The following is a 13,412-nucleotide window of genomic DNA, read 5'->3' as shown; positions in this document are numbered from 1 at the left end:
AAACAATTCTGGCTGATAGTATTCAGCTGTGTGGAGATGAGGGTAGGGGCAGTTGTCTCGGACAGGGTTACAAATCTCAGCGTACGTTACAATGCTGTACTTTTTCAAAATAACATGTTCAAAGCTGGGTTAAAAAACACAACAGCGAGCACAAGGCACAGACAACAACGATGGTGCATCGACGTGCATGCATCAGGGCCTGGGCCTGGCATTCGACCACCGAGCGACAGCACATGCAAGGATCAGTCAAGGTGTCAGCCAGTGGGTTAGTAAGACTTCACGGGCGGGGCACTGAGCAAGCTAGTGACCCTGCCGACTCGCCACCAGCTGTGAGGGGGAAGGAGAGACAGAAAGTAAACCGGGAGCCGCTTATGGCACGGTTTCTCAACCTTTCTGTACCGGAGACCAGCTCCTCCTTCAGGGCTGAAAAGCAGGCCGTAGCAAGGACACAGTTCAACCGGTAGTGTTACTGAAGGCTGGGGCAGGGCCTGGTCAGCACTGCTCCAGACCAGGGTTATGACACCTAGGGAGGCACTGAGCCTACGCTGGCGTCGCCATGTACATGAATAGAGCACAGCCTTTAATTTACACTCCACAATCACGCTGTAAAGCCACGGTACTCTTTCCCACACAGCGCCTGTGGGCATCTCAACTCAGGGTGAGAAAGCGCATGATTCCCGAGGCCTTGAAGGCTCCAGTGTGATCTTCCTGCGATTACTGGTGTCACATGGGAAGCGCAGCATCACTAGAGGAGGTCTGCTCGAAACAAGAACGAAGGCCTATTTCTGTAGCAAACCAGTTATTTACACAGTGCAAAACATTTCACTCTTTTACTACTAGATTGCTGTTATTAGATTTTGTGATAAAAGTGATTTTGGAATATTGGAATATTTTCCAATTTGATGCTGCTGGAATTCTGCTCCCTGTACAGAAGGCGGATGAGAACGAGCCTTGAACATACAAAAGGAGGTTTCCTGCCCTGAAGAACTGCATTAAAATTAAAATTTTGTATTTTTAAGCAAAAGCAAAAAAAAATTTTTTTTTCTTCCTTATAATTTAGGTTCATTACATAATACTGCTGAGCATAACCTGTGGGGTTAGGCATACTGCTGAAGACCACTACCGACAGAAAAACAGTTTATCCTCAACACTGAAAGATGAAATGAACCATTTCTTACTCCTACTTTAAAGATCAAGAGGGCCTGACTTTCTACAGTCAGAGTTATCTGCTACAAACGGATGATAGCATTTTCTTTACCTCTGACCTCAAGGAATTAAAATAGTTTTACAAGCTATATTTTAAACAGAGCTGAAGTATTATTTTCAGCTGACTGAAGAAGGAGAAGCAAAACAGTGGGATGATTTAAGCATTACACACAGCTGAGATTCCATTTGTTTAGGCAAACAGTCCCAAGTGCTCATCACCAGTATACTCAGGGTATGTGCACCTACACTCCATTCCTCCCAATTTCTTCAGGGGCCTGTGCCAGGTCTTGTGTATGACAGACAGGGAGAGAAGACTCTCGGTCACATCGATGACAGACGTGGTTAGTGACAGGTGACCCTCACGCTGCCCCTCAGCGCTGACGACACTGTCTGGGGCAGCGACTGGGCCCAAGAGAGGGGCGACTGGTTTAAAAACACGAAGCACTGACACGCAGAGCTCCCCCCCAGACGCAAGAGGACCTGCTCTGGGACTGGCACTTCAAGATGGAATCTCATCTGCTTTCGCTGGAGTAAGGGAACCCGGGCAGTCTTGAAGTCTGAGCCCTACATCACACAGCAGCGGCAGAGCATACGCCAGAACCCCCAGATTGTGCTGAGCAGTACAGTGGGCAGTACGTCTGTACTCTTAATGATCCATCATTCAGCGCCGGAAGAGCTGTCCAAAGCCAAACTGTTTTTGATCTGATGGAGGCCCTGTTGGGCAACCTAAAGCTTCAAAAAATAAACCCGCACCTCGGACTTTGCAGCTGCTTGCAGCCTTTTTTTAAAAAAAGAAAAATGAAGTCTTAGGGGTGGGCTGACACTTAGCAATTACTGCTGTTAAACAAACTTCCTAATGTAACGCAGCGAACAAAGTAACTTTTATCGGGCTTATTAAGCACACACAGCAATGGGTAACGTCCTAGTTTTTTTTTCTTTTTGTACCTGCTCACTGACTTCTCTTAATTCAACAGAAATTCTGAAATGTCATTTAATCAATAGCAACACTGCCTGCACTTCATACGAATTATGCAATTACTTTACGAGGAAGCAAAGAAGGACTGCAATAACAGCTAAGTGTAAAACCACCTTTTAATTTGTACCGGAGCTGTTGGCTGTAAATCATCATGCAAACAGATGCAACGTCCGAGAGGGATCTTACCTCCATGTTAACAGGCTCTTCCATGCGGACTGTACCTGGGAGTACAGACTGTTCTAATGTGGAGGGCGCTGATAAAAACCACAGCAGAGGGGGCTGCTCCATTCCAATTGATATATTGGACATTTTAGTATTTATTATCCTAAAAAAACTGGATGTGATTCCAAGCTACAACCTGGGAGGTGGGATTATAAAACCGATGAGAACACTCCTCCACATGAGAATTCAGCCTCTGACATGCAGGATTTAAAAAAAAAATTAAAATGAAAAATTTAACATAAGATAACTTTACTCATATCTGACCTCTCTCAGAATCATTTGTCCAGCTGTGCTCCTCTGAAGGGGGAAAAAAGAAATGAGAAGAGTTTAATTATATACTGAAGATTAGGAGAATACCTCAGTCTTCAGCAATGCAGTCTTAACTCACAGATATGCAGGCAAGGAAAGAGACATGAAACTGGCCAGGAACATTCCCGACTTCATGTTTCATGTAAAAAGACACAGTAAGACCAGTCAAGAACAGACAGAATATACTGTACATAAAATGGCTTGACATTTTATGACTTTTTACTCTAAGCACTTTAGGATTTGTGTAAGGCTGTGCTGTATATCTGCTTTAAGATGTGAAACCACTTTAGAACACAGGCATATTCAAAGGCACAGCTCTAGGACAACACTAGAAGGCAAAATCGGTATTGGGTGTTTTGTGAGAGAAACTGGTTAAATGGGAAAGAAGGAAACAAAATTCAAAGCTTCAGAGGGGAGTGGGAGACATTAAGGTGCTGCTTGAGGACAACTTCATGAGAGCAGTTCATGGCACGAGTTAATAGCACGTCCTCAATGACTGATGCCGATGACTGAATTTCGACAAGAGCATCCTTCTATCGCCAAGCGGCACAATTTTTGGTGTCAAAATTCAACCGCAGCATCAAAGGAAAGCCATGAAGCGGTTTGCTCCCACGGAGAGGAAACGTGGGCCTCGCAGACGGCAGCCTCCACCCTCACACGAAGCAGCAGCAGCCGGGGACAGGGTAGCAGGGGAACAGGGGGACCTGCACTCACACGTCAACACAAACATCACACGCAAGCACTGCAGCCTTTCAATAAAGCACAACAGTGCAAGATGCTAAGCACTGGGGTTACAATGCAATATCGGAACATCTTTCAAATACCATCAGCTTGGACACAGTCAATAACCAACACAAACATGAACCAGAATGCAAGAGTTTCTTTATTCTGACACACTGGACAGATAACGCTGTCAGTGCAAGAGGTGATAAAGTTTGGGGTCTTGGGGTCTTTGCTGCCACCGGTGCGTGACCACTGCGAGACTAACTCCAGGCCACAAAAGGGCAGACAGTGTCAGGGAAAGAAAGAGCACTGTTCAGTCCTGGGTCAAGACTCCATCCCGTTGACCAGCTCTACAATGGACAATTTCTCCGCTCTCTAAATAATTTTAAAGTTGAAAAGAGTTTGGTGTTTTTTTCCCCAGTCATGACGGTACCCTAATCTTTCTCTTCCAAACTTCTAGCGAATGTCATAAGCCAACGACACTTGAGCAAGTTAAATATTATTAAACTATAAATAAAGTATTATAGTATATAACACTAGTAAAATAATTTGTTAAATTCTAAAGAAACATGAACTTTCAACTCTAGCAGTGCTACGAGAAAGTATATTTTTGTCCTCTGTTTCAGGTTTGGATGCCCCATTACAAAAAAAACAAACAGGACAAAGAACCCCATCAAGATAGTATCTCTAAAACGACTGGTTGATCTGTACAATTTAGCATTATGCAGTGACAAATGTAAAACAATGTTGTCTTCTAAAAATATATAATTGCTCATTTGCAAGTTTTCTTTAGTAAGGGTGGCACTTCTGCCTCACGGCTCTCAGTCTTGGGTTTGAGTCTGCACCAGGAGGCCCCTGGCATGTTCCTCCCATGTGCCTGTGGGTTTTCTCCAGGTGCTCCTCCCACAGCACAAAACATGATCTCCAGCTCAGCCGGCTTCGCTAAACCTCCCCCGCCCCCGTGAGCGACCGGCATTCTGCTCTGTGCCAGCTGGGCCACGACCCTCTGAGGACAAAGCGGTTATTGAGATTGCACAGAGTGAAGGATGGATGAAAACTGCAAACCAGTTCTGTGTCCTCATGAAGGACTGCCAACAAGCACAGAAAATTCTATTTTTTCCCCCCAAAAAAGAGAGAAGAAATAATTGAAAAATGGGAAACCATAGCCTGACTCTAGATGCACACTTAAAGGGGATTGCCACTGGTGTCCATGTTGCATTTTGTGCAAGAAGGCTTGTCCCTCTGTTGGCTGGGACACTTACAGTACATCACCACTGGTAATCAGTAATGTGCTTGTGCTCCAAACCTGCTACAGCTGGTGTCTGAGGCAGCTTCTCTGACAGCCAAAGTCACCTTCTGCAGGCACAGCAGGCCTGGCAGGCAGCACTCATACAGCGCAGGGCTGGGAAGCCCTTACACACATCCGGTGTAACTGTTCACTGCAAAGCTTGCAGAACCACAGAGGAAGAGCAACCTGTATCACTGCTTAATTCAAGAATGACTTTCAGATGAAACCTTGAGAACACGTGGATTCCCTATGATTCCATTTTCCTTTTCACCAATGCTGGCTCATCCAGACGTTTGGTAGTTGGGTAGCTGGCAGTTAATTCAGCCCAAGATATCATCTAGCTCTTTCCTCAAAGAAGCCAGGGTATCGACTTGTAGCTTGTGCCATACTCCTACGACCTTTGGGGTATGGAAATGCCGACTGTTCCCAGTTTTAAAAGCACTTTTCCTAGTTTCCACTAGTGCAGTCTGAACTGTGTTTCACTGTTCAGTCTGAGGAAGTGTAATGGGGTGACTTTTATAAGTGCCTTTGAAGATTTTGAAAACTTCACTTCTTAAAGAACTCTACTGAGAACCCACCACAGGACAGGAAGTGTTCTGAAGATCAGGTCATTAATAATAATTGCTTACACTTTTATGGCGCTTTTCTGGACACTCACTCAAAGCGCCTTACAAGTAATGGGGATCCCCTCCACCACCACCAGTGTGCAGCATCCACCTGGATGATGCGACAGCAGCCATAGTGCACCAGTACTCTCCCCACACACCAGCTCTCAGTGCGGAGGAGAACAGAGGGATGAAGTCAGTTCAGAGACGGGGATTATTAGGAGGCCATGATTGGTAAAGGCCAGGGGGAAATTTGGCCAGGATGCCGGGGTTACACCCCTGCTCTTTTTGAGGTAGGCCCTACACTTACTGAGGTACTCCTACTCTGTTTGGGGTCTCTGCAACACTGAAACTCTTCCCTACTGCTTATTCTGTGCTGGGGAATCCATTTCGATTATGAGGGTTTTGTTAAATAACCCACTTCAAAACAATTCACAAGTACCTCCAAAACATATTTTGGAAAAAGGCAGTAAAATAGCCCAGTATGTACAGTAGCTGTGGTACTGGATAGTGTTCAGTCTTCACCAGCAGTTCTTTAAGGGGAAGACTGAACACCATCCATTTTGGAGGCAGGGAGGGTGAGATCGTTCAAGAGATGTCCTTGGCACTTTCTATGGAGTCCCATGACAAGGTTCACAAACCCCAGTCAGCTCTCTTATCACATCACTGACAGCTCCATTATGTGCACACCTACTGTCTCAGCTCCTATTATCATCTCTGCCCCCTATCGCTGTTTCTCAGCGTGCAAATGTGCCAAACAAGATGCCAAGGCGTATAGCACTGAGATAACAGACAGATCTGTAAGGTGCGTGTATTTTAAAAAAATCAAACTAGGACTAAAAATAAAGAACAGACATTTTAAGTACTTTGCCCCAGTGTGCACTGCAGTTAATATAAAGCAGTTGGTGTTGCCTCGATTGGCGAAAATGTGTTTTTTATTACTGAATAAGTCAAATATTTTATATTGGTGCAGAAATTCCCAAGTGTCCTATCTGGCTTTTAATGACAGAAAAAAATGCCTCTTATACTGCATTAACATCAATTGACATTAATGCAAATTCTGCTACATTAGCCGCTAACAGCTCTTCTTCATCTGCGGCGCATAATGACTAGGATCTGGACACGTTGCATACGCACAGGCACAGCCTCACAGAAGCTCATGTCTCCTTTCCTCTTGTAAGCCATGGTGAGCATGCTTACTCCGGTGTGTTGTGGCCGGATCAGCACCGATCCGGTGATCGTGACTCCTGCAGTCGCACACTGCCTGCTTGCTGTGTCCACGGAGAAAATCGATATTCACCCCAAATTAATCTCGGCTTTATTTGCAAGGCAAGACTGTTGAGAATTCCTTTTCCTCTTATTGTAAATGCAGTGTAATGCATTCCTTAAGGCAAAGCTTACTGTTATCTATTAAAAACCTTATAGTCTGTGCAAAATTGTTTTTTTTAAACAGTTTCTGACTGGGATGAATTAAGACGCTCCCTGTGGCAGCAGGTTATGAAAGCTCTGTTTTACTCGTCAGATGAAACAGAACTGATGTTGCTTAAAAGCAGTAGAGTAGTGAACATGAATATGAATGTGAGTGAATGAGCACGGGGTATTAAGTGGATTTCACATAAGTTATTTTTATACCAGGCGTCAAAAAACACTTCTGCAGACACACGGCACCACACTACAAAAGATGTCCATTTGTGAGGTAGCGTTTCAGAGCCTGGTCTTCTGCTTTTTGTCTGGCTTTCACATTTTAATACGGGTCCTGAAAAAACAGCAAATCATAACTGCGTGAATCGACACTTGAATAATGTACCCTGCTCTTCACGAGCGATGGATAGGAAAGAATGCGAGGTATGCGCGGCAGCTGTGTTTCCAGCTCGCTGGAGCTCTCCAGAAGCAGGAGCGGTGTGCCTCCTCGAGAGCGCTGAGGTGTCTCCCTTTCACCTCTCGTGCTGCAGTCACCCGGCCTCCTCGGGGGCAGCACTACGGGTTCATGTTTTATTCACTACCTGGGAGGACAAGGTGCCACAGACCGGCAGCCCCTCCCTCCGAGCCTGCCTCTGTCCCGAGACACGCCGTGTGGCCCAGCGGTCCTGCTGTCCTAGATAAGCGACACTCAAGGGGAGGCAGACTTTCTCTAGGAGCGCATCAGTGAGCAAACCAGCTCTAGCCCTTCCGTCTCCTTAACTCAGCTTTCTACAGGTTGCTGACGGGACAGAAGCGCCTCCGCACAAACCATAAGAAACAACGACACAGCCATGGCGTCGAAGACTGAACTCGAAGAGCTGGTTGCCAACTGGAAGCCTTTAAGTGAATTCTTGAAATAGGCTGCATTACTTCTGAGTCACAAAATTCCATATTTACTGAAATGGTCTCATAGGAAGAGAAAAATCTGTGCGGAAAAAGAAATGCATTCACTGCAGAGTAAAAAAAAAAACTAAATTCAGAGACATTCTTCAAGCTCTCACAAAAAGTTTCCGAAGAAGATGGGTTGACAACGGACAGAGACTGTTTATAATACAATCACTGCTTACAATGCCTCCGCCTTAAAACTTTATTTTTAAACCTTTACTCCCCTCCTAGGCACGGAGTTAGCTTTGTCACAGTGGTTTCCAAGGAGGAGAAAACAGAAAAAAACAGCTGCTTGTTCAGCGCATGTGGGCACAAGTCTTTCAAAATCTGATCCCCTACTGCTTCCATCCAAGGCTTTCATGTGAATGACAGCAGGCTTTAATAGGGCTTTCTAATACAAGACATTAACAAAATAAACATGGGGATCTCAAAATGACGTGTCAAGTGAGATTTTAGAAACCATTCATTTAATCATCTGGGCTTTTTAAAAAAAATGTCTTTTGTGAAATCTAAGCGGAGCACTAAGGAATGTTGGAGAATAGCTATCTGAAAGTAGGATTTAAGCATGCACATGCACTCAATCAAACCGAGGGAAATAAAGATATATGTTACCTTCATTATCTACAAATATGACTGAACTCAACAACTTATCACTAATCAACCAGAATGTGTGTCTATATATGCTGTCCAGTCTTTAAAATACACAGTCAACCCACAACGACATTTAAAGAGAGTTAAAAGGTTATTGTGACCATTTGGTTCAGACGAGCATGGTTTTCCTCCTATAACCCCAATGAGTGGACAGCCAGGGAGATTTAACATTCTCAAAACAATGTCCCTACATTCCCAGGCTAAAAGAACTTAATCTTTTTAGTCTTGAACACAGAAGAAGTGACGAGATCCTGGAATTCAAAATCCTCAAAGGCACTGACAAAGTCACCCCAGCAGACTTCTTCTAAACTCCATAAAGCTCCAATGCAAGGGCAGAAGTACAAACTACACGGAAGTGCATTTAAATCTGAGAACAAGAGGCACTTGCTTTCGCCGAGGATGGTGGGAGTGTGGAACAAGTTTCCCGGGCGATACCCAGGCTTCTTTCGAGAAACGACAGGATGTGATCTTCGGATCAATTAACTACGAACTACTGATGGACTAGATGGGTCGAATGGCCTCCTCTCATTCAGGACCTTTCTTCTTATATTCATATATTCAGAATCTACCGCTCAGGCAAGCACTGACATAAAACTGTTTGGCTGAATTGCACCTCAAGAAAAGCAAAATCAGCGCATCAGGGTAAAAACATGGCAATTGCACGATGTTTACTGTATTGATTTACAGCTTCTCCTTGGTTTTCACAATACCGCAATTTGGGAGCTAGCAGAGCAGAGCTGCAACAGAACACTGTTTATAGCAGAATTGTCCAAAGACACCAAAGGATTTTTACAGGATGACATGGCAGAAGAGGATTCAAGAGATTTGCCCAGAAGGCCAGGAGCCGAAAAAGGAGCTAAAAATGAATCTATTTCAGCTGTTCCTGGTCCGTGATGTTTACCATTAGACCACCCAGCTTCTCTAATCTAGAAGCACCCCCGTAGGCCTTTAGGAGTACTGGATGGTTTGTTCTGATGTGTTTTGCAGAGTGGTTCAAAATCCTGTGGCCTAGCCATTGTTTTGACTGTCAGTGTTGAACCCAGGATGTCTGTGCTGAACCTGCACATGGCAGGCTAACGCAAGGGGTTCGAAGATGTTTGCTTAAATGACATGTCTGGTATCTGATCATGACCTGGTCACACCAAAACTCAGTTTTGTGCCAAACCACTTTAAACAGCTCTTCCCTGGGAGCAACACCAGTGAAAGTCAAGAGCTCTTTCACTTGAAAGAAGTTTCTTTGAGCAGAAAAACCCCATCAGGCCTCACCAAATATTTCCCCTTTCTGCAGAGTCTGCACCTTTTCTCCCATTCTGACGTTTTCTAATGTGACTCTAATGTTAAAGTCGAGGACTTGAAAGCATGCACAAACCTTCCGACAACACAACATAAAAATAGAACCACTGGGAGGTTTGGAAACCTTCCTCCTGTAGACGTTTCTCCTGAGGCAGCTGGAAATGTGGGAAGAGGAAAAGCGAACCCTTATGGGCCGTCTCTCGTTCCAATGCCGCGGGGATCTCTGAAAAGCGAACTCAGCCGATTTGCTGCAGGCGGTGAGTTTTTCTTGGTCAGGGGAATCTCCCAGCGTAAATTAAGGGATTAATGCTACAGGTGTTTAACCCAATAATAATCTTCAGCCTCCACATAACTTTTTACCTGAAATCCACTCCATTCGTCACACTTCAGACATGAAATAAGTCTGAAGGCATTTAAAACGCATTCCGTCTGTCCAGGCTCTTCACTTGGCAAGAAGTCTTCCCTGGCAGAAAAGCAGCAGTGCCCAGCGGCTTGCAGCAACAGCAAGCAAGTGCAGATGTGACAGTGGGAAACCGTCACTATTCGCCATGACGGCCAATCTTGATTTGAAAAATTCACTTTCTCCAGAAGGGAGAAAGTGCACAGAAAATGTGTATGTGTACAGGTACGGGGCCTTGTGCCACTGCACCCAGATCTCGCTTCCCACGCGCGGAAACAAACAGATGTGGCCTCAGTTGGGATGAGTCAACCTGTAAACAGCTGGCTAACCACATGCACTGCGTTTCAAATGACCGTCATTTGCCCCTCATATGGGGCTGCCATGAAGGAGGTTTTAGTAAAAAGATATTTACTTTAAGGCACGGTGGTTAGGAAAGCAGAGAGAGGCCTCATTGCACTACCTTTAAAAGACTAGGACAGCATTTTTTTTTTTACGAAAGTGCATTTGCCAAGTTTAATGGAAAAATAAAGTACCACCTGTATCAGAAGCTGCATTACCCAACAAACATGCACAGCTTAATGCTGCACAGATTAAAAAAAAAAGGCAGTATTACAACTATTCAGAGTTGCTGTTCCCTCATTTGTTTGGAAGGAAGCAGTAACTGTTCAAGACTGTACATTTTATTTATTCCTTTCCTTATTTTAGAGGGGTTCTCAAAACAAGAAATAAAAAATGCATATCTAATCTCCTACTTCCTGTCAAGTTTCGTGTTGACTTCAAAATCCTCATGGTCACCTATAACGCTCTGCATGGCTTGGCACCTCAGTACCTGTCTGATCTATTATCGCCCTACTCCACACCTCGCAACCTCTGCTCTTCAAATTCTGATCTCTTAACTGTCCCCCAAGCCCGTCTACACTCTATTGTTGACAGGGCCTTCTCCTGTTATGTACCTAAGGTCTGGAATTTTCTCCCAAAGGATATCAGAGAGTCACCTTCTCTAAACTCCTTCAAATCCAGACTCAAAACCTTCTTCTTTAGAAGGGCCTTTACTTAACTGGTTCCATTCTTTACCCCTCTGCTCCTGCTGTATCCAGTACCCCCATCTACTGTCTCCTCTGCACATACTCATCGTGTTTATCTTGTGTATTTTTTATTGTTTATTTTTAATTGTTGTTGTTGCTGTTGTCATTCTGTAAAGCGCTTTGAGAAGCCACCTATAAAGGCACTATATAAAATAAAGTTTTTTATTATTATTATTACTACCAAATGAGTCTGATGAGAGGAATGGGTCTCCTCTCATCTCTTCTGATATTATGTTCATAAAAAAACATTGCTTCAATCTCAGAGATGCCATTAATGTCAAAGCTCAACAGATACAGAGAGTGAATTATTTTATGTGCTCACATTGCATTTTTATTTTGTATTGCGAACATAGCTTTTAGTATTAGGAAGCCCCAGCCACAAATTAGATGCTAGTTAAGTAACCAAGATTAAATTTAATGCCTGGTGCTTTGCAGATCTAAAAATATTTTGTTATATTTTGTATTTTGACTTCCTATTGTTTAACTCAGGTCAGTGTGTTGTGTTTTTTATATAATCATGCACACTGAACATGATCTTCAAAAACCCATCAAACTTGAGCATGCAGACTACTTTCACTTCGAATTTACATTTGCTATCTTGCACTAAAAAACATCAATGCAAACAGTTCTATTAATAAGAAAATGATATTCTACAGCTCCAGAGAATGTGGGACCAAGCTGCACGTAACTGATCAGGGTTAGAAAAGAGTACACATGCTTGAAAATTGTTACCAACCCATCATCTTTGTTTGATTTGAGTTTTCAGCACCTTTTTTGCCATTCAATACGCTATTGAGGTTTTTTTTGTTTCAAAACAGCATGTTTATAGGCCTCAAGGGTTTTGCAGCAAAGTGTACAAGAGGATTGTCGTTAACTGCCACAGAAATCACCAAGGTGTCAGTGAAAAGTCAAATGATTCCTCAGACACAAACTACCCTCGAAAAAAACCCAACAACAACACAGCAACCCTGATGAAAAACCTAACAAGACGGCCTTGCATTTTAGGTGTTAACAGCTAGTCTGCTAAGAACCAGTGTGATTCAGCAACAGCTTCGACTGGCCAGGTTCCAAGGGAGTCTTCTCTGGCGTGCCGATCTGACTGATAAAAAAAGCTTGGATCACTCTAATGTCAAGTTTTCTCAGCACTCCGATTGCCTTGAACAATCCAACATTCCTAGACTTCGCACATTTCTAAAAAAGTAACATACTGACATATAATGTACAGCATGGAATTAAAGCAACGTGGTGGCTAACTTCAAGTATTTTGATCATTATGGGCCTTGCATCTCTACCTGCCCTCTTCAGCTCTTTTTGGAGAGCCTGTCAGCCTCTTTGGATTAATATTACAGTGCAGCTTCTTCTTTTCTCCTGAGCGTCGGCTTTCATACTGCTGAACGTCCTGGAATCTTGAAGACCTCTTTAAAGCTGGCCCTGTATTAAAAACCAGCGTCAGGACTCACGACAGTGCTGCGCTCACAGCTGCCGTCTGCTTTCTTCACGTGCTGCTTAACAAAGCAAAAGGGTCTTTTCAATGTGGCGTAATGCACTGTCCCCAAAGTTTAAGTTAAATGTGTGTGGGACCACTTTGCGACATACATTTACACAATTAAAAATGTCTAAATATGATCTTCAGTGCAAGCCCTTACACCCTGCATCCGGTTCAATGAAACACAAAGCCACAGATGGCAACATTTCCCAGTGTGCTTTTTCTTTGTCAATATTATCGCTTTGCCAAGTTAAGTCAAATCTTACTTCCTCTGCTTTTAAATAGTCCTTTAAGAACATGCTGTAAATGATTAATGTATATTTACTGTAGACGAAGCTGATACTGTGATAAAGCAAATATTACAGGCAGTGAGGGTTTTCGAAGTAAGAGGTCTGTTCAACATTTCTTTGTTCCTACTCCTCCTCCCCCAAGCCTCCCAATTGTTAAAAGTGAAAAACAAATAGTTTAACAAAGATTTTTCTCAAATTATTGACCCCTCTCTTCGAGCAAATGCTATACCTCTCGCTGCATCTACAGTACATGAGTAATCCCTAGAGTGCTTATCTAGGTTCCTGAGGGGAAAGATACTGTATGGATCAGGATGTTGGTGATACCTAGAGATGCCAAGTTGTTCTTTCAATTCCTCCTATCTAGGCGTCCTTCATGTCTCAAAACATAGATATGAATAATTCAATCCCAAAACATGCAAACGATGCCCTTCTTTTTACATACTGGATGCTGGTTTCATTTTTCATCAGGAGGTTCATTCTGTACACAATACTTCGTACGGGTTCTTAATTCGTTGCTTCCTCAGACTTTTTG

General features: G+C 43.6%; 1 protein-coding gene across 2 annotated transcripts in view; it reads right to left on the bottom strand.

Annotated features, from left to right (window-relative positions):
- Positions 1-13,412, bottom strand: part of micu2 (mitochondrial calcium uptake 2) — an 80,622-nt gene that overhangs the window by 19,358 nt on the left and 47,852 nt on the right. The window contains exon 3 of one of the 2 annotated variants that reach the window (XM_088919866.1): positions 2,669-2,701. The exons of the other annotated variant lie outside the window; for it this stretch is intronic. Coding sequence (XP_088775992.1) covers positions 2,669-2,701 — 33 coding nt within the window. The remainder of the gene's footprint in view (positions 1-2,668; positions 2,702-13,412) is intronic. 2 annotated transcript variants of the gene reach the window in all.

Source organism: Atractosteus spatula, chromosome 7 (assembly GCF_055471065.1).
Source record: "Atractosteus spatula isolate fAtrSpa1 chromosome 7, fAtrSpa1.hap1, whole genome shotgun sequence".
Taxonomy (NCBI): domain Eukaryota; kingdom Metazoa; phylum Chordata; class Actinopteri; order Semionotiformes; family Lepisosteidae; genus Atractosteus; species Atractosteus spatula.
Note: the sequence above shows the minus strand (reverse complement) of the source record. Positions and strands in the feature narration are given on the sequence as shown.